Below are 22,717 nucleotides of genomic sequence, written 5' to 3'. Positions count from 1 at the left end.
ATATCCTATGTAGTATGAGATCCAAGGTCATCACCACTATCATTTAAGAGATAGATTCGGAAAGCTCCCCAACCTATTTGGCGCCGGTTTTTTCATTCATGGGGCCGTACGGCAAAGGGACCAGCTACTCAAGGCACATAGACGAGATCAAGGTGCTCAGCCAGACTCTATCCAGAGTGTGACCACTAAGTTTTTCCAACGGGTCAGCAAGCCCCAGGGAGACGGCGTAGTAAGAGGGGAGGGTGAATGGAGGCAGGGAGGGAGGTGAGGGAGGCGGGATAGGGGAGGCAGGGAGGGGACTTGAGGGGAAAGAGAAGGGAGGGAGGAGGGAGGGAAGGGCTGAGAGAGGGCAGCAGTGGGTGTATGGGGAGGAGCAGCAGCTCACTTAGATTGTAAACACAATAGACAGCGAAGCTTCGATCTATGACAATCACTCACAAGGTTGAAAATTACAGACTCCGTCATGCATAGCAGGGACTAGTTACCATGACATTCCCACCAGCATCATCAGTGCCCAAGGATACGCATTTTTTCTTGGTCAAGGTGCAATATCATGGTTGTCAAACAAACGGGCAGTTATTTCTTTGTCGTCAACAAAAGCAAAATATAGAGCTCTTACAAGAAGTGCATGTGAGGCTGTATGGCTCACAAGATTATTGTCAAAAACAAATTACTTTGATGACAAAAAGCCAACAAGAATATATTTTGATAATCAATTGGCTCAAGCATCAGCCACGTCTAGACTATCATTCAAGAACAAAGCACATTGATGTCAAAGAGCACTTCAATAATGATCGTTTTGACAATAGTCACCTTTGCAATTGGTGCAAACATCTTTTAAAAGTTTGTTCCATATTAGAGAAAGAGTGTTACTTGGTCACATTGCAACATTGTCACAACAAATATAATGCTGCAGATAACTTTACTAAACCACTTGGAAAAGAGGTTTCTGAGAAATAACAACAAAGCTTTTGGTTTGACTCAGAGGAAGGACATTCCCTTTAAGGGAGTGTGGTGGAATGTAATGTTCAAGTCCTTCATTCCCATAGCAATAGAAGACAAAGCTTTCACAACTGTTCCAGATGTTTCTCTTATTGAGAAAGAAAGAAAGTTTATTAGAGTCTTCGGAAGACCGATGGATCTATGAGACTATGAGAAACATGATACAAAATAAGCTAAAAGGGTCAAGCTACTAAACGAGCATCAACACCCATAACTACATGCTACATGCTATATAGCCATAAGTACATCATTATGGAGTCATAGAATAGCCTCAATATGACCCTCCCCATCATCACTAGCATCATATGCCATCAAAGTACAAAGCAAAAACCGGCCCAAATATCATGGGTGACAAGGTGACCGGTAAGACAGCGATAGTATTACGTCAGAAATAGCATGCTGTCGACTATCTACGGGCACTACTCAAAGTGATCTCCTGGCCGAGGCCCTGCGTCAGACTAGGGATACCGTAACCCTTGTTGGTCGAGTCCCAACCCTGAACATGTAGGGGATGTCTCTAAGTATACCCTGCATATCTGTCCTCTATCGGGTGAGAGATTATGATCGGATTTGTAATAGTCTATGTGTTTGAGTCCTTTTCTTGTTTTGTGTAAAGGTCAAGGGTTCACTACCAAAATTTGCTCGTCCATTACTTGGGAATGAAAGTGAAGACCTAAGCTAACCCTTAACCTCTGCTCCTACATCTTGTACAAGTGGTATCCATACCATAATGAGTGTAAGCAGTTTCAGAAGCTCAGAAAAATACAAATGCATAGTAATCATAAAAATATACTTATACCAGTAATCATCTAGCAATTCTCGCATCCCTCTCTTTTCCAAAAATTCATTAGCCTGGAATTACATGTGTTTGAAACATGTTTTATGGAGGTCCCTAATTGCTGACCCAAAACAGGCGGCAGTTGCCAGGTGATTTCAACCCCTTACAACCTCACAAAACCAGTCAAGGTGGACTGTTATGCATCACAGGCCTAGTCTAAAGGCCTCCTCATATGGGGCCTCACACATAGGGCATTTCCAACTATTATAGGATCTTTATTTGCAAACACAAGATCTGTGATTAGAAAGTAAGAATCAAAATAAATGAATCAAAGCTTTGCCCAAACAACCCTTATCCCTCACTCTACCACCAAAAAACCTCCCACCTGACACCAAAAGCCAATCTAAAATAATCTGATATTCAAAAACAAAACTCCAAGGACTAAGAACTGCATGGATGTAACGTGGAGTCAAGTGGAATCCTTTGAAAAAACTTCTTTATTGAAAACCACAGTGGAGACAAATAAAGGCCATACCAGAAGCCAATATAGCTGCAGCAGTTCAGATATAGCCCCCCTAGAAACTGAAAACAAAAATTAATGGACAATAGTTGTCTGTAAAACTTCTCTAAATTATAATTTCTGGGTACGAATCTGTAGAGACCTAGACACTCTACTCTACGTCTGTTAAAACTTGAACACAGTCTATTACAAGCATCTGAAGCACCCAGAGCATGGTCTGACAAGATAGGACAGTATCTTGTCACTATTGGCTTTTAGATTTCCAAGGCAGATTTCTCACTTTATGTGAGAAAAACAAAGAAAGGCATTATGCTGCTTGTCATTTATGTTGATGATTTGATCATCATAGGTGATAGTGATGAAGATATCTTTCATGTAAAAATGCTATTGAAGCAGAAGTTTGAGATGAAGGATTTGGGAGAGCTGCATTACTTCTTGGGCATTGAGGTGATTAGATCCACAAGTGGGATATGGCTCTTGCAGAGGCAGCATGGATTGGACATGCTGTCCAAATATGGGATGACAGGCTGTAAGCCTATTTCAGTTCCTTTGAAGCAGAATGTGAAGTTGAGCGCAGATGCAAGTGATCTTCTGGAAGACCCTACTATGTACAGATGCATAGTAGGAAGTGATGTATGTATGTATGTATGTTCACACACACACACTTATACATTCCCTCCTTGCATTGTTTGGTCCTCATGGGCTACCCTTCAAAACCAAACACAAAGCTTCATCTATCCCTTATTTGCTTGTTCATTACCATCCAAGCATTGTGACGTACATCTCCACTTAGCCAAGAGCTACCTCCACATACACTAAGACGTGCTTGCACATCTAATTTTAGCAGTCTAGACTAGTTTGGGGGTCAAAAACGCACACGCATATAATACATCGTTTGGGTTTGTGCCGCTTTAAAATTTCTCAAATATGTACACTTGTGCTTGATCAGCCACTCCAACCTAGCCATCCGAGACTTACAAATGGAGAGGGTCAGAGAGCTTTGCAAGAACCATTTGAGGATCATTCCAGGGGGCTATTGGAGGTCAACATCTCCTGATGTCACGTAGAGAGAGAGGGCCGGTGCTTGTAAGTATGCCCGCCCCCCATGAGGCTAGGGTAGGATTAGAGAGGGCTTGTGTTGTTGCCCGTGAGTGTGCCCGCCCCCATGAGGGTAGTCTAGGGTAGGTATTGTGTGGTCCTCCTGTCAGTCTCTTTGGTCTCATAATCGGGAGTATAGTAAGTTAGTCGATAATCTTTAACACCAACTTTGAACCCAATACCTATTTAGTCTCTGTTTGTGGTGACATGAGTCCCTCCTTACAATTCAATTAGTAAGTGTTGTCAACTAGGTTGCTAATGCGCACCTATCGTTAGGTGAACAGTGAAGGACCATGAGCAAGAGGTCTTTGGCTTGGGTGTAATGGTGGCTGCTATGCTCGTGGTGGGCATGGACAAGGTGCACAGACACTGGGCTTTGATCGGGAGATCATGTGGGCAGTCATGGCACTGTATGAGAAAGTCTCAGGCCGAGTTCGGACGTAGAGGGGCTTTTTGCCAGAGATCACTTGCAGTTCTCCTGTTTCTTCTCTCCCTCTGTGTGTGTGTGTGTGAGGCGTGCTCTCTCTGTCTCCATTTCTGTTCATTTCGGCTGCTCTTCTCATAGGGGCATCATCTTTGCCCTCTTGCTCAAAATGCAATCCCTCTGTTCAAAATGACAACACAATCTTTGAGTTCTGCTTCATGACTCTCTCAGGTTGCAGCTGCATCTTAAATATGAAAAAGCATTGGATGAGTTCACTGTGTTCCAGTACAAAACATATGTGGTCATGCCTAATAGAGAGATTTTAGCTTTGCATTTACGCATACAGAGATTTTAATAGGATGATCACACGCTCTTCAATCTTGAATAATCCAAATTACTGCCACTGTTTATTATAACTTCTTATATTATTTTCAGGGCGCTTGCCTTAGAGCTCTATTTTGGGCCTTTTGGCATCAACAAGCCCATCTTCATTAACATATTCCCCCCATATCCATGTGTGACCTTTCTATCCTCATTGTTTCGATGTGGTCATAAGGGAGATGTCTATCTTCCCAATGTAAGACTATCCTTCACTATCCCTTGTTGATTACAAAGTTACACCCTTAAGAGGGCGCCCACTATTATGCCATTCCTTTCAAGTTATCTCACAAATTATTTTCTGAAATACCGGGCTACAACATCATTGACCATACCCTTCCCAGGCAAAGAATAGCAAAAGGCAAAACTTATACACTCATAAACATTGACCATTTGATTAGACGGCAGTGACAAACCAAATGGAAACAAAAGTAGGAACTATAATACCTTTTGTGATCAAAGATAAGAACGTTTTCTGGTGTTGCTATAGCATGCAATGAGCCAAGGTTCAGCAAAATAGCTTGATCTCGAACCTGCCATAAGTGGAGTCTAAATCAATTGATCCAAATAATCTAAAAGACATTAGCAAGGCAACAAACCAACTACTATGATGCACTAATTGGTGTTACATGTTTCAACGAAATTTTAAACTGGATGAAATTCTGCAGAACCATTATTTTTGTTTGAGACATGATAGATACCAATACGATTTTTACGTGATAAACACAAAAAAGTGACTCACTAATAATGCAGGCATTGAATTGGTGACCCACAAGGAAGGATCCACACAGCGGATATCTCTGAGCCTTAAGCCTGCCAAACAAGAATGTTAATGCCTAGCATTTAACGTAAGCTTTCTGTCTACATAAGATTCTAAAGAGCCTATTGATGATGTCACATAGTAGCATTGTGAACAAAACAGAATATAGCGACCACTTTTCATAAGTCACAAAAGAATCCAATTTTGCAAGAATATAATTTTGCACCAAAAGCGCTGAATTCTGACAAAGAACTGCATTTATTATGCACACTTCAGATATCCTTTTTAATAATTTTCCCTCTCATCAATACATGTAAAAGTGTGAGATACTCTCTTTAAAAACTCATTCTTATAAAGTAATATTGCAGTATTTGACAAGGAGAAACCACACCCTGAAAACCTAGTTTTATGTAAGCTGATTAAAACATTCATGATATTTTTATATAAGCTGATTAATACATTCATGATGTAGAAGAAGGGATCAAGCTACATAAAAGCTTACAAGACAAGAATCAACTGCAGTAGATTGTTCTATACAACATTGAATGCAACATTTAAAGTGGAAACTGGAATACCACTGCTCTTTAGGATTTGCCTTCGGCTGACACTTTTTGTAACCACATTACCGTCACACTTCACCTCCAACACCTACAAAAGCAGTGGTATACAAAGGTTGAGCTTCAAATCTCAGAGATCCAAATCCATGATTCGTTGCCAGCAGCAGCTACAATATACTTGCAAATATCCAGATAATACTATATGGAGCATGCCTTCCAATTATAGCATCCCCGTGTTCAACAACCAATTGACTTTCCTAGCTTTAGATCGCCCTCAACATGATCGAAAATCAGCAAAACTAGACAACATAAAATTGGTCATTGATTAATTGATAGTATAAATATACTACCTTCATAAGACTAGAATATACCCAATCTTACAAATTACAATTTTTTTATAGAACATGCATAAATTTGATAAGGTAGCTTCCGGGGCATACGCACCCTCAAAAAATAATTCATTGAAGCACAGCAGCTCGCCACCACTTGGATGAAAATCCTTATAGAACTTGCATGTCCGCTAAGGGAACAAGAAAATATACTTTCATAAGACTAGAATACATCCAATCTTACAAATTAAAATTTTGGTAGAACAAGCCCAAATTCAATAAGGCAATTGACATAAAGATTTTTGCTTAGTCAAACCTCTTCCTTAGACACTTACAGGCACACTTTATATGTTCCCTATCAACCCACATACCCCTCTAGTGTGTGTGTGTGTGTGTGTGTGTGTGTGTGTGAATCCAGGAACATGCCGAAACTCATCCTCTAAAAACATAACATAGTGCAGTTTCAATCTCATGATAGTCACTCATATCATAAGGTTGAAAATCATAAACTACATCACGCATAGTAAGGACTAGCTACTATGACATCCCCATTTACATCAACAGCGCCCAACAGTGGGTGTACACCATAGTATCAACATATGCTCTCACACATACAAATCCACACACCCACATATACTTGAGCATCCATTTATGCAAAGTCTTCGTACTGCATTTCTGCCGGCACTCCGGAGGTGAAGGGTACACTCAAGCATGACAAAGATGAGCACCAACTATACTCTTTGGAGTTTTTTGATTCGCGATATTTTGGTGTCCAAGGGCGTATGGGATTATGTTACAGGTGATGAGGCCCGTCCCGGTCCTATAGCGCTAGGTATCCCTCCACAGCAAAGGGGGGCTCATGGTGGTCGTGTAGGTTGTTGGCAGCAAGGACAACAAGATGTCCCTGTAGGGCAAGCATCTGCAAGTATTACTCCTGAGCAAAGGAGGTGGGATACATGTAATGCTCGAGTTGTGTCTTTAATTTTAATTAATATCAAGCTCTGCCAAACTGCAAAAGATGCTTGGGATATTTTGGAAAATATGTATTAAGCTCGTAATGAGGCGAGAGTCTCATAGTGCACAGAGAGCTTCATAGCAAGCACACGGATTTGCAAGAACAACTCTTGAACATTGATGAGGTCATTCCAGAGTCACAACTTGTTACCATTACTTTGAACTCCTTGCCAGCATAGCTCCCAGGAGTTGCAAAAATGAGGAAACGGAAATGGGCAGGAAACGGTTTTTCGGAGTTTCGGCCACTAGAAGAAACGGTGGAAACTAAAAGGTTAATAAAATATATAATATATATATAATTATTATTGATTACTAGTCGGGATGTTCTATTTGCTGAAAATGCAGATCTGCCCTTTACTGTTTTTGACAGAAATCCTGAACCCTCTGACGGGCTTCTGCCTATTTGCTTTGATGCTGCACCTGATTGGCGGCAGGACACCTTCACTATTGTGGAAGGTTTACTTGAGCCCAAAGTGATACGCGGTGAGCAAAGCATACCAGGGATTCCGTTAATATCTCATATCCAAGCAGGTCGGGCCGTCCGCAAGGGTGCCATGTGTGCAATTGTTTATGTCCAGTGCCAGATCACTACAATTCAAGCCACTCCTCCGATGGGATGCGGAAGACCATATAGAGCTATGTTCAGAAGTGTCATATATGCCAAAAGGTCAAGGCTTCCCACAAGAAAGCGGCTAGCTTACTTATGCCATTGCTAATACCTGATGGTCCTTTCCAAGACATAGGTATGGACTTCGTGAGACCACTTCCAACGTCCACAGGTATGCGTAACACTCAAGGTCTTACTATTGTTTGTCGCTTTAGTAAATAGTGTATACTTATTCCTTGCAAGCAGACGGCCAACGCTGAAGATGTAGCTCATTTGTTCATAAAGTATTGGTATCCCATTGAAGGGTTGCCAAGGACCATCACATCCAACAGGGACTCCAAATTCACATCTAATTTTTTGCGAGCCTTGTTTGATATTTTTGGTACTAAGCTACCGATGTCCAGCACTTTCCATCCACAATCGAATGGAGAGACGAAAAAGTATAATGGTATGGCGTTTGATATTTTAAAATCATATTGTCATGATGCTCAGGGAAAGTGGGAGTAGTTTCTTCCACTTGTGCAGGCCATTTTGAACGATATCTAATCTTTGAGCATTGGTTGCACACCTTATGAAGCGGCATTTGGACGGCGGTTTACATCACTCCTCACCCGGATGGGTGTCTCCATCTCTTGAAGCCAACAAAACCACCGAATTGATGGCAAAGATTATGGAGTTCATGAAAACTTGCATCGCTAAAGCTCAAGCATCATACACGCACCAGGTTAACAAATCCAAGCGAGATGTCGAGTATAAAGAGGGTAAGTGGGTGTACTTAAGATTTATCAAGCAAAGATTGAAGCAGGTGGGCAAGTGATGCCCTAAGCTGTCTTTCGAGAGCTTCGAACCATCCCCTATCATTCAAAAGACCAATGATGTCTCAATGAAGTTACGCCTTCCAGACAGTTGGACTATGCACAATGTGTTCCATGTAGCTTGGTTGAAGCCGTATTTTGGACCTTCTCTTACTGAGATTTCCAACGAGCAGCAACCTGAAGTTCTTGATGAAGCCAAAGTTTTGCAGCAGAGCACATCCTTCTTCAATGATCGAGGTACCCATGAAGCAGTGTGGTTGGACGAAGATTTTATCCAGAAGTTCTCACAAATTTTATTGGACTACGTCAAAGCAATAAACCTGCCGCCAAGTTGAGGAGGAGGGAATGTCACATGCACCCCTGCACTTGGGTGCAATGTGACACACTGGCTACATCGCCAATTGTGTAATAGTTCCCTAATACGAGATTTTGTGTATGCTATGACCCCTTTGTGAGCCCTTGTCCAGGAAAAGACGTAAGTCAATCTCTCAGCCTTAGGACAAGTTACACAGATCAATCCTTGTTCACTAGTACCCACTGGAGAACAATAGGGTAGTGTTTCCGTCTTAGGATTAGAGATAGGTTTAGGTCCAACCTAGGATAGGAGAGCCCTTTTGGGCCCCCTCAAGGCTGGAACAAGTGAAGGGAAATGGCAGAGGAAGGGCTGCCTTTATAGGATACCCTGCACCCCTCCCTAGGCCACCTTTTATGGGGCCTAGGGCTGCCTTTATTGGGCCAATGGACCAGCCAACCAGCCCCAAAACAACCAAAAAATCGGCTATTTTGGGCAGGTTGGCTCAGCCCTTCCAGCCCTATAAATAGGGGGCCTCCAGGCCCACTCCAAAACAGCTCCCCTCCAGCCTCTTGTGTGCAGCCCTGAACACCTCCGGAGTTGGCCCTGATCAGCCTCAGCCTTTGGTCTTCAGTTCAGCTTGTTCGGAAGGTGTATACGCAGCACCACAATTGAGGATTTGGGCCTGCAAACGGAGCAAGGTTAGGGTACTGTTTCAGCATCTCTTTACAGCTTTCTTTACAGTTTTGCACAGCTCACTTCTCAGCTCTATATTTCAGTCATCTCTCAGTTCTCTTTAGAATCTATTACTCCTAGCTTTCAATCTCTCACTCACGCAATAACCCTGCACTCCGGTGGACAGCACAAGCCTCTTCCTTGCCTTCCAGAAGTGCCCTATGTTGTCAGTGTGGACAGCATCAAGGTCTCGGTATTGGTCAGCGTTGACTCTCAGGTCTTTGGGTCTGCAATATGTGTGCACAGTGTACTCTTCAGAAGCATGTTTCCGTGCTCTCTCGAAGAGTGTTATTTTGCATCTCTCAATTCTCCAAGTATAAAGCAAATTCTCCCCTGATTGGGGGAGGGGGATTGGTGTGGGTACAGGGACCCAATCGGTTGTCGATTTCATTCTCTCCCTACCCTTATCTCCTTTCTCTCTCTATGGTACATAACGCTAATTCCTCACTAAAGGTTTAAAGGTCGTCTTGCTGTGATTACATGATCAAATTACCTTTGCACATGTGAGGTAAGCTCTCATCTCTCTGCAGTCATCATCATAGCAAGGGTTTTGGGGCATCTTCCCAATTGAGGCATGTGCGGATCGAGTCGTGGGGACTAGGGTGTCCGAGGCATGGGCGAGATCTCCATCATCTCCAAGTAGTGAGACCAGAAGCTCCTGGGCTAAATGGCTCACATAGACGGAATCAAGGGCGCAGTCAAAGTGGACTTGGACCTGAGTGGATGTGGAATGGGCCCTCCCTGTGACTGGCATAATAGTAGATAAATTAACAGCTAGGTATGAGTGATCAGCCCAGAGTGGGGATGGAGGCACAATAAAGTTATTTATCTGTGAGGCGAGGGCTAAGGGACCCACTAGGTAGTCCACTATTCTCGATTCCCTACCATGTGGGAAACAAGTGAGCTTGCCAAATGATGGCCATCTCTGGAGACCATTATATATGATCAGACCACCATGAACTGCCCTCGACTCAAGTAGGTGTCGCCCATACCCTGTCACCTATGCTGCGTCTGCTAAGTGTCACACTATCGCAAGCTCTGCTGCATCTAGCTCCGGCACTATGAGAGAATCAGATGCAAAGTCCAGCAGGCCTACCTGTCTATCTCTTCTACATGCATTGAAGTCACCCAGAAGAAGGGTATCACCCCTGCATGTCATGATGTATCATCTTATATGGGCTATGTCACTCTGTAGTGACCTCATGTGCATACAATGATGTATTTGGGGGAAATAGCATACCGCAATGAAGATCGGTCATGTATCTCATGGCTGGATTCGTATCCAAGTGTCGAGCGTGCTCCTCTCTCTATACCACAGATATGAGTGATCTCATGTGTGATCTGAAAAGACAGCCACCCCTCCAGACCCGCGTACCCCACTGTCTCTCCTCATCTCCTTCCTATGGAGATAGATAGAGAGAGAGAGAGAGAGAGAGAGAGAGAGAACAACAAGATGGGACAATCTAGACATGTCACCAAAATGGACAATGGATAGGACTTGTGCCCAGCAAAGGCTCGCAGTTTATTAGCCCACAAGAACTCAGATAAGCATACAATGTCTGGAAATGTTTAGTGCAGGTCCAATGTCATATTAGCTTTTTTTTAGAAGCAATCCATCATATGAGAGGTTCCTTGGGTGAGATCTCTTGCATTGTCAAGAAATATTCAGCAACGTCCGATATCATATTAACTTTTTTTGAAACAATCCTTCATATGAGAGGTTCCAAAGAGTGAGATCTCTTGTATTGACTTAGCTGAAGTCAGAGTCCTTTTAGTTGGTCTCAAAGCCATCTCTATCAATATGAATCAAAGAGGATTAAGTGAAGGTCTACGTGTCATCTTGTAGAGATACATTAACGAAGTATTAATTCCTTGTCACTCCACAAAGAACAATAAATGACACTATAGTTGCTTGACTAAATTTCACGTTACCTTACTGCAATAGAAGGAATTAATACTGAGAGGAATCGATGGACTATGAATGAGAGTTTAAAGGATAGATGCTCAAGAGGCCTTCGTTTTCAAAGACTTGTCTCGCCTATTTAAGGTCAATATAAGGGAAAAGATCCCCTAGTTAGCTTGGTGGAAGGCGAAAAGAACTAATTGGTCTAATTTCAAGGAAACAGGCCCTTGAGGGTTGAGTACACTGTCTTTATCTGATTTATTCTTTCTAATGCTCAAATAGAGCTTGATGTTCGTTTGTTATTTGTACTCGCAAGAGCTCATTTGGGTGGAATTGACCTTGTAGTTACTCTGGCTCATGAAGAGCGCAGTGCTTTGATCATTTTAGAGAGAAGCTTTTTACTTGATAGAAGCAATGCACACCACACCCTTGCGAGCCATTCTAGTCATCTCAGTCATGCATACAAAATCCGGTTTCCAGCTAAAGTAGGGTGGAGGGGCCAATACTATGCTACCCCTCCTTTTTTCAACTGCCTTTACGGAATTTTCCAAATCTGAAATCATGCCCTCTCTCGCAATATTCCATCAAACTGAATTCCTAAAGGTGGAAGGAAAGTCACCTCGGAAATTGGAAAACCCTATGTTACACCAAGGGCTGACACTGCCACCTCAAGAATTCTATGACTTGTTTGATACCGTACAGGCACCCCAAACACATAATTGTGGGGCGAGCATTGATTTCTTATTGGCCCCTCTATTCTAAATATCATGTTAACAACTGCAGATCAAGGTCAACTATCTGATCCACACACAACTCAACTCCGAACAATGAAACTGGGTATTACGAAATTACCTGATAGATTGGCTCTTTCAGAGCAATTGCAACCGATTCGACTGACACATTGGGACTGAAACTTGGGTCCTCGCTGAGTTGTTCTTGGTCACTAACACCTTCCGACGTCTGATAATTCTCGCTTAACTGTTCTTGGCTACTACCAACTTCCCACGCCTTAGAAAGAGAACTATCAGATATCGAACCTCCTACGTCGAATCCTTGCGTGATGGAGTCACCTTCAGAGTGTGTACTCAATTTGCCATCCATTGGTGTGGATCCAGACCATGTTCTTTGAGAAGTGAGAGTGGGCCTATGAGGACTATGAAACCTATCTGTAGAAGAGTCACCTTCAGCACCTTTACTTTCTTCGTATTCAAGAATGGCAAACTGGGTTTGCTCTTCAATCCCAGCATCCAACGTTTTGGACCCGCTTCCTTCTAAATCGCTACATGCTGCCAAGTCTGCCTTCTGCGACATACTCGATTGATTCATTTCATTTGTATTCTCCAGACTAGACTTGGAGATGGACTTAGGATTCGCATTAGCATCTGAGATGAAACCCTTTTCAGTTGCATCGTTATCCGAAGGTCGAGAGTCTTCACAAGACTGGCAAGCTGCGATCAAAGTGTTATTTTGTCTACGGATGGTAGGGGACTTCAACGAGGAGACGTACAGCAAAGTAGAACGAGGCTCGAAGGGACCGGCAGCACTCAGACAGCGAAGCAAGCCCAGCAAAGAAGCGGCAGCGGAGAGGCAGGAACCAATGCCAGCACTATCGCTGTGCAAGCCATAGCGATCGGAGCAATCGGAGAGCTGAGCGGCGAGGCAGGCCATGTGGAGGCGGGAAGTGTGGGCTTGGAGGTGCTCGATGAGGGAGCGAGCGTTGTCGAGGTCAGGGGAGGAGAATTTGAAGGTGCGAGAAGAGGGAAAAGGAGGAAGTCTGAGAGACGGAGAATGGAAGGAGCGATCGAGGGAAGCCAAAAGTGGGGAGGAGGCAATGGGGAGCCATAGCTGAAAAGCACCCATAGAGGGAGGAGGAGGAGGAGGAGGAGGAGGAGGGTGGTGTTAAAGATGAGCAGCCATAACTGGGAAGCTCTGAGCAGCTATAGCTGGGAAGCTCTGAGCAGCCATAGCCACGAAGCTTGAGCCTGCTGGGCTTCAATAAACCATAGAAAGACAGAGCTAGAGAGCCATAGCTGGGAAGCTTTGAGCAGCCATAGCTATGAAGCTTGAGCCTGAGCTCAATCAACCATACAAGAACAAAGCTGGAGAGCTTCAGTCTGAGAGAGAGCAGCAGCTATAGTCTGCGAGCTTGAAGCTTTTATTCATTTTGAGCTCCCTTGATTGGGTTCTTAATCTTGAGATTAATCTCCAGCTTGAGTTCTTAATCTTGAGCTTTCGTGATAAAAGCCTCACGTTTCAGTTCTCATCATTATCTTAATCTCCCCTTGATGAGTTCTTAATCTTCAGCTTTTACTTGATTAATCCCTTTTGACACAATCTGAATCTTTCTCTTCCCAGAATCTGAATCTTCCTTTTCAACCCTCCCACTCTTTTCCCACCTGCCTTCCTTTCATAAAGGACCCTTTTTACCCCTCATTTCTTCTCCATGCACCTTGGGAGTGAATGTCTATGCATGCATGCCCGTGCATGCCCCTTGTGAGTGCATGTGTCTATGCATGTGTGCATGTGTGTGTGTGTGTGTGATTTCACTAAAAAAGTGTGTGTGTGTTTAGATTCAATAATCCCATCAATAAATGAACCATACAATCGATTCAATCACAGAATAGTTTAACAACATTTACTAGAAATAATTCGGATATGGACAATAAATACTTGAAGAACTCAAATTAATTTTTAATTTCAAATGTATTGTAATAGCCAAACCTCAGTAGGGTTACAAAAAATAAGTAAATAAGTGTCGAATCCATCGGGTAGTCCAGGCTCCAAGGTTCAGGACCACTTACCTACTACCATCCAAATAAACCATATGTTAGAACAGAATAGCATAATTTGGGTAGACAGGTTATGCATGTTTCTCCTGGCTTGTTATTACTTTACCTAGGAACAAGTATAATGACTTCACAAAGGAATGCATTAACTCAATTTTAAAGGAAATGTACCAATAGACTAAAGTTGCACTTAAAGGAGAAGTAAATTAATTAAAGAACAAGTGGGTACAAGTACTCATGAGCACTGCCTTTAATTGGTTCTGTCAAAGGAAAACAATTGTCAAGATGAATGAATGATTAATTTGCAACACCTGTGATGGAATCCCGTGTATAGGAAAGTTCGAATGATTTGCAAACTCCGTGAGAGAGAGAGAGAGAGAGAGAGAGAGAGAGAACCAAAATAGTAAGGGGCCACATGGCGAAAAATGGTGTGGGACACTTTTTTAAGAAAAGTGAAACGATAGCTTTGCCTGGAAGGCAGTGCTAACAAATCAACTCAAGAAGAAATTAATTTAAAAAGTTTTTGTGTAAGTGTGTGTGTGTGTGTGTGTGTGTTTTCGTTATAGGAAAGCACTAATAAATAATGCATCTTACTATATATTAAGGACAGAGAGAGGCATAAAAAGCCCACATGGCAGGATTCTGGAGGCTCGGGAAGAGAAGAGGGAGGTTTGGCAAGAGGCTCGAGGGCCAAAGCGGATCTTAAGCCACATGGCGAGACGGGAAGGAGCCACAGCCTGCAAGTTGGGACTCGCAGCCACATGGCACGATGGGGAAGACCTGCAGTCTGTAGGCAGCAGATCAACTGATGTGGCGTGGCGGCTACGCGACAGTAAATGCGAGGCACTAAATACAGACGATGCGTAGGCACAAGAGAAGTCGACGAACGGCGAGGATCATGGCACACGTCCATATCAGATACTGTAGCCTCGAATACTCCAATCTCATGCATTGAAAAGTAGTCTGACGGGGATAGCACTGACATGGAAACTTGACACATGGCCTGACATAGCTTAACGCAGTCAGATAGTAGATAGAGGTGAGGGTGGACACAGTGGAGGTACTAGATGCGAGTCACAACATGCATGGCTGAAGCTGTTGAGTCCAGTAGAATGAGACTAAAGCAGTGTGCGCCATGTGGCAAAAGTACTCAAGCTGTGCGCACCGCACGGGACGACCAATTGGCACCATGATGTGGACGGGCATTCGTGGGCAAATAGCGAGCTCCGAGTAATGAGAGGTAGTAAGCACATGGCGATGACCCGCAAAGCCACATCAGCGAGGGGGCATGAAGTCAGAGAGCATGGCACGTGGGCCAGTAATATCTTAAAAGAGAGAGAGAGAGAGAGACTGAGAGAGAGAGAGAGAGGTATATCACACACACACACACATATATATATACATACTTTTATTTTTATTTTTTAAATATTTATATTTATTTATATAAACATATATATATATATATATATATATATAATATGGAGAGAGAGAGAGAGAGAGAGAGGGGGGGACGAGAGAAGAGAGAGAGAGAGAGAGAGAGAGAGAGAGAGAGAGAGAGAGAGAGGAGTATATGTACATTTTAATATAAATATTTAGATCAAAAGCTTAGATTTATTTATTTATTTAAACATGTACATATAATAGTTTAAGAGAGATAATGACAGCAAACATCTGCATCACACAAAATAGATAGATTGTGTGCCTCCTTTAGCAAGCCATCAACGTTTCAAGAAGGGAAGGAAGCAGCTACTACAACTCTTCTACATTGAGACTTCAAGAAATGAAGGGTTTCAACAACTATTATGAGGATGGTTGTGCATGTACTTCGGAGAAGAGAGAAGAGAGATAGTAAATCAAAATGGGAGGTCTAGATGGGGGGAGTATCTAAAGCAGGGTGTCTATTATAAGCTAGAGCCTTGTTATCAACTTGCATCGGCACAAGTTTGCTCTTTGGTTATTGTGGAAGCTCTGTAAAAAGTGCATAGCAAGATATCGTGTCGAGCGTGAAGTGATGAGATTAGTCTCTAGAAGCAAAGAAAGGATGTTGACACTACTACTACAATAAAGAGGAGGACGATATCTTGGTTCTAGACTGGGAGGAAGAGAGAATGGAGCACGATGAGGATGGAGCCATGCAGGAAGATAGCGTTCTTCCACCTACAGAGGTTTTGCTAGTGAACTGTCAGACACTTCCAAGTGATGATCACCCTCAGCTGCCTTCTTCTCCCCCTTCGTGTCAAAGTATTTCCATAGTACCACAACATGCACAACTACAGATATCTGAAAGACTCCCTGACAAGACGAACAAGACCTCCCTACCAGCTCTGAGGATGAAGAATGCCTTCTATGCAAAGATTCTAAATGAGTTAGGTGTCCAAGGCTTTTTTTCGGCTCCTCCTAGACGATAAACTCCTGACATCACTGTGCAACATGGACCCAACCTGACAGCTCAAGCACAAGGAGGAAGTGTCCTCAAGCAGGCAACCACCTGGAGGGAAAAGAAAGATACGGGGTTTCTAAAATTTTCCCAAAAAAATGTATTTTTCCCCACTTTCTTACTAAAAATTGAGGGTTTGCGTTTAGAGAACATGTGTTTATATCTCGATTTTTCTCTCAATTTAATACCAAAAAATGAGGGTTTCTCAATATGCTTTTCACTCTTTTTTATTTTCACTTATTTCAATACAATTAAATGAGGGTTTGTCAAAAATTTTTCCCAAATTTATATTTTTCCCCAATTTTATACCAAATATTTAGGGTTTAGGATTTGCTATGAATGAGAGTTTGTATTTTTAAATAATTTTAATTTAAGAATTTAAGTTTTTCTTAAAAAATACTTTAGATTTACCTTTTTTTGCATTTGTGTTTGGGATTTACGATAGAAACCATTAACCATGTAAATTTTAGAGGAAATAAATTGGAGTATGAATAAACATCATTCACTTTTTCTATTTTTCTAATGCAGGATTGCACTCTAAAGGTGGGTTTAGATGTGGTGTTGTATGACAGAAATGAAGTGGTTGCCTTTGCACAAATACTCAATCTCGATCCCAATAGCATGTGCCATTTTCAACGTTGTGGTGAGAGAAGATGTGTGGTGATAATCACCAAGGTAATTTGTCTTAAGGTTGTATTAAAATATGGACATGGAGAGTTTGAAACATTGGATGATTTGCTACAATGCGAAATTATTGATATGCAAGTACAAAGAATCCTTTGGGATCATGATGAGATCATTCCAAAATATTTTCTTCATGATATTGCACAAACTTATCTTCATGAAGAAAAAGTTAACATGTTATCTTGGTCTGGAGAAGTATTAGTAGTTGGCACATTTAAGGGCTATGTTCACGATATACTATATAAAGTCAAGGTAAATAAGTTGACATGTGAAGGCACCATTCAAAGTGTAATGGACAAAACTTCACCCTTACAAGTTTATAACACTATTACATGGGGCGTAGCTTTCTTAAAACCACATATGTGTAAGAAAGTGCCCTTCAATGTGATGGAAGACACATGAATGTATTACCAAAGTAATGCAAGATGACAAAATGACACCCAGCTTATAAATTCTAGCTCACAAAGAAATTCTGTTGGTGAGACAAACATTAAATGATGATATTTGTGACATTGGCCAATAAGTTCTTATGGGGATCGAGGATATATATGTCATTTGTGGAAAAAATGGGGACTATTAGGGATTAACGATAAAATCAATGACATTGGCCATGAGATTCTTACTGAAATTGAGGATATAGATGCCGTTTGTGGCAAAAGTGATGGACTATCGAGGATTGTTGATAAATTCAGTGACATTGGCAGGCCAATGAAGTTCTTACTTTAATTGAAGATATAGATGTCGTTTGTAAGAGAAGTGATGTACTAAGAGGGATTCATGACAAATATAGTGACATTGGCCATGAAGTTCTCACTGGAATCGAGGACATAGATGATGTATGTGAAAAAAGTGATGCTAGAATAAGGATTGGCAATATTAGTGACATTGGACATGAAGTCCTCACCGGAGTGGAGGACATATGTGTTATTTGTGAGAGGATTAATGATATTAATGACTTCGGACCTAATCGTGAAGTAGATCAAATTCAACCACCTACTCAATCAATTGCTTTTGGCAATAGATTGAATTCAATCAACTTGTCTAAAAGGTTGCCATTTCCAAGATATTACAAAGCATCAAGTAGTTGTCAAGGCCATTCAACATTTGACTTTACAGATGAAAACGAAGGAGAAATGCATTCAAAGGGCAACAATCTCAATACTAGAAATTGAAAGGTACGATGCAAAAAGAAAGTATGTAAGTGTTAAGAGGTGTAGAATCATGGCACCAATTCCAGAACCTAAGAAGTATATAATGCTATCTGAACAAAACATACAAGAAACTATCATGAAAGTGTAAGACATAACTATCTTCTTCAACAATTTTCTTGCTTTCTTTGACACTCTCATGAAAACTTGAAGACAAGGCTACGCAAACCTCGATGATACCAATGATCAATGGGATATCCATTTGCAATAGAGGATATCAATGGTTAACTAGGTCATCACATGGTACATATTGGTACATTTGGGCACAGGTGAAAGATAAAATCGTTTATACAGTTCATGGAAATGTAAGTTTGTTCAAAGGACAAAGAAGCATTGCAAATGCATCCACAGTTTTGAAAAAAATATTGGAAGACAATGCACTACCACAACCTCATCTTCAACAAACAATGCTAGATGGAATTGTATTGTGCCAACACCATCTTCCTCTAGGAATGACAAAGAAGGTTGTGCTAGAGACTATGAAAAAAATGCTAGAGGACGTAGAAGAAAGAGGGATTTCAGGTTCCACTATGTATAAAATTTGGTGTGCACAATTTTGCAAGGTTAAAACACCATCAAAGCAACTGATATCAAAATGAAAAATTTGTGATGAATTGAAAAATGCTATTGAACATAGCAAATGTGAGCAGCTCCGAGGAAGGTACCTAAAATGGCAAGAAATCCATTTATGTCATGTGCACGATGCTAGAAAGTTGTATGCTTATTGGAGGGAGGAAGCTATATCAAACATGAATAAGTGCATATGTATTACCATTGATGGAATGGATCAAAACACAACAACTTTACCAAGATATCGACGCACTCCACCTCTATTAGAGGGTAAACATGGACTAAAAACGCACTTGTGTGGAGTACTAGTACATGGATATAGACTCTTTTGTGATGTATGGATTGATAGTTTGCACGAACATGATAGTAACCAGTGGCAACATCTATCATGAAGCAATACATAATTTTAAAGCTGCTCATGGATACTTACCTCAATCTTGAGAATACAAGAAGCTGATAATTGTTGGAGAGAGAACAAGAATAGATACATATTTGGTTTGTGCTCCATGTTGGTTGCATTGAAAATATTTGAAGAAGTGGAAATGGGTTTCTTCTTGTCGGCCACACACATGAAGATTGGATCCCACTTTGGGTCATTGTGAAATCCTCGATTTGGGGGAGCATCTTGGACACAACTTAGTACTCCATTCTTCCACATGGACACCTTTGTCCTCTCCTTTTCTTGCTCTTTGTCATGAGAGCAACATCCCTTATTTGAGATGCTCATTGCCATGTCTTTCAAAGACTTTCCTCTACCACCTTTTTCAAGTATCTCAAGTACCTCATTTGCAAATGAGGTACACGAGAATGTTATCATGAGGTAAGGTTGTCCAATTGAGTCTGTAAACATACACACACACACACACACTTGCATATGCACATGTGCATGCACAAGACAAACACTATAATGCAACAATGTGTAGACAGTTTGCTTTGGATTGCAAACAACAAAAATGCCATGGATATTGTAGATCACCTAATAGCATCTATCTATATTTACACACTATATTTACCTAAGGAAAAGGTGCCAGATGGTGCCCAAAGGGCATGTCATGTGGCACCTTCTCCTTGCAGCCTATCCCACCATGCTAGGATGTTGTGCCCAACATGCCTTCAAAATTTGAAATTCAAGGCCTGTGGCTCCCTCTCCTTGCAAGATTTTTCCAACACGTGACAACCCCTGAGAGTGCTCTCAACGGAAGCAAGAACGGAAGAGGGAGAGAGAGAGACAAAGAGCCACATAAGTTTTGGTGGGTGCAGAACATCCTTATGCATTTGAGTATTGTACATAACCGGGGTAAAGGCACACTAACCTTTAACCCCCACAACCTCCCACTTAAAGGACAATGTGCCTTTAAGGGAGAACAACCAGTGAGCATACTATCCAATGCCCATCAATACACGACAATACTTAAACTGCTGACTAGGTAGACTCTTCGTCAGCATATCTACAGGGTTATCATCTGTATGAACCTTGACAAGCTCTATGTGCTTGTCCTCAAATACCTCCCTGATGAAATTATACCTGACCTCAATGTGTTTGGTCTTTGCATGAAAGACCGGATTCCGTGCTAGCTGAATGGCACTCATGGAATCACTATGCAATGTCGGTACACCTGTATGAATCCCCAAATCTCCCACTAACCGATCAAGCCATATAGCCTCCTTGCAACCCTCTGTGGATGCAACATACTCAGCCTCTGTGGTAGACAAAGCAATGCACTTCTGTGTGTGAGACATCCACGACACTGCACCACTTGCAAAGGTGAACACATAACTAGAAGTGGATCTTCTACTATCCACATGCCCTGCATAGTTTGAATCTGTGTACCCAAGTATACGCATGTCTCCTTTACCAAAGCAGATGCACATCTCCTTGGTACCCTTCATGTACCTCATGATGCAGTTAACTTCCTCCCAATGCCTCTTTCCTAAATTAGCCATATACTGGCTAACAACTCCCACTGCAAATGCAATGTCTAGTTTAGTAGCTATCATAGCATATATAAGACTCCCAACCACTGATGCATAAGGAGCCTTGGCCATCATGGCCCTCTCCTCATCTGATTTGGGACTATTTGTATGACTCAGTCTTGCATATGGAGGCAATGGAGTACTCACTGCCTTCCCCCCCTCCATATTGAAATGCTACAATACTTTTGTAACATACTCCTTCTGTGAAAGCCAAAGGAGTTTCCTACTCCAATCACGCGTGATGCGCATACCAAGAATATGACCTGCAAGTCCCAAATCCTTCATATCAAAGGCCTCATGCAACTTGGCCTTTAATGCATCTAGCTCATAAGTATTCTTGCTAGCCAATAGCATATCATCCACATATAGTGCTAGGATTATCAGGCTATTATCCTTAGCCCTTTTAGTGTAGAGGCAGTGATCAATTTCACTCCTTCTAAAATCCTGGGACCGAATGAAAGCATCAAACTTTTGATACCATTCTCTAGGTGCTTGCTTAAGACCATAGAGACTCTTCTTTAGCCTGCAAACTAAATGTTCTTTGCCCTTTTCTTCAAAGCCTTTCGGTTGCACCATGTAAATTTCCTCATGCAAATCCCCATGCAAGAAAGCTGTCTTGACGTCCATCTGCATAAGCTCCATATCCTCTGCTACCACTAGTCCAAGCATGCATCTAAGTGTGGTCATCTTCACAACCGGAGAGAATATCTCATCAAAGTCCACACCCTTCTCTTGCTTGAACCCTTTAGCGACCAAATGGGCCTTGTACCTAGGCACATCATCACCTGTGGCCTTCATCTTGTAGACCCATTTACATGGCAATGCTTTCTTTCCATGTGGCAAAGAAACCAAGTCCCAAGTCTTATTCTTCATAAGTGAACTCATCTTTGATTGCATAGCATACTCCCACTTGCGTTGATCCTCGTGCATCATAGCCTCTCTATAGCAAGAAGGCTCCCCACAATCAGTAAGCATCACATAGTCTACCCCTGGAACAAACCTATCAGGCGGTCTAGACACTCTAGATGATCTTCTCAAGGGCATTTCAGCTTGCTATCCCACCTGCATATCAGCCACATTTGGCTCATCATTTCCACCAATAGATGATCCATCATCTACCTTTGATTGTATACCTGTGGGAGTACTTGGTGGTACCATTTCTTACACATTTGGTGCATGGACAGCTTGCTGTGTATCAACGTATGCAGGTGGATTCACATCCTGGAAAGTGATTCTCCTCATTTCCACATCTCTCATGGGTGCCTTATGCATCTTCTTCTCATTGAAGACTACATCATGGCTGCATATGATATTCTTTGCTTCTGGATCCCAGAGACGATAGCCCATCTCTCCACTTTCACCATAACCCAAAAAGATGCATTTCCTAGACTTAGGATCTAGCTTCTTTCGAAGCTCTTTTGGCACATGTGCATATGCCTCACACCCAAATATATGCAAATGAGAGTAAGAGGACTTCTTGCCACTCCATGCCTCTTCAGGAATACCACCATCCAAACTCTTACTAGGTGATCTATTGATCACATGCACTGCAGTCTTCATTGCCTCAGCCCAAAAACCACCAGAAAGACTTGCATTGGAAAGCATGCATTGTAATCTTTCTTGAATGGTACGATTCATTTTTTCTGCAACTGGATTTTGCTCTGGAGTACGAGGGGATGTGAGCTCCCTCTTAATCCCACGTGTATCACAGAAATGCTGAAAGTCATGAGAGAGATACTCTCTACCATTGTCAGTCCATAGGCATTTAAGCGTTCTAACTGATTGATTCTCAACCAAGGCCAGCCATTTCTGAAATACCTAGAACACATCACTCTTCCGAGGGGAA

At 42.0% G+C, this 22,717-nt stretch overlaps 1 protein-coding gene across 4 annotated transcripts in view; it reads right to left on the bottom strand.

The window, feature by feature from the left end:
• Positions 1-13,325, bottom strand: part of MGT10 (magnesium (Mg) transporter 10) — a 69,221-nt gene extending 55,896 nt beyond the window's left edge. For 3 of the 4 annotated variants that reach the window (XR_015541569.1, XM_087379561.1, XM_087379560.1), the window contains exons 1-4: positions 12,065-13,325; positions 5,536-5,608; positions 4,943-5,013; positions 4,648-4,733 (exon numbers count right to left, since the gene is read on the bottom strand). Coding sequence is in view for 3 of the 4 variants with exons in the window: in XM_087379561.1 (XP_087235687.1) it covers positions 4,648-4,733; positions 4,943-5,013; positions 5,536-5,608; positions 12,065-13,072 (1,238 nt within the window). In the remaining variant the exon portion in view is untranslated. The remainder of the gene's footprint in view (positions 1-4,647; positions 4,734-4,942; positions 5,014-5,535; positions 5,609-12,064) is intronic. The other variant, XM_087379562.1, reaches the window with a different exon arrangement.
• Positions 13,326-22,717: the final 9,392 nt, after the last annotated feature.

This window comes from Dipteris shenzhenensis, chromosome 9, assembly GCF_047967505.1.
Source record: "Dipteris shenzhenensis isolate YYH24624 ecotype China chromosome 9, Dip_SZ_1.0, whole genome shotgun sequence".
Lineage (NCBI taxonomy): Eukaryota > Viridiplantae > Streptophyta > Polypodiopsida > Gleicheniales > Dipteridaceae > Dipteris > Dipteris shenzhenensis.
This window is presented reverse-complemented; position numbering and strand designations above follow the sequence as displayed.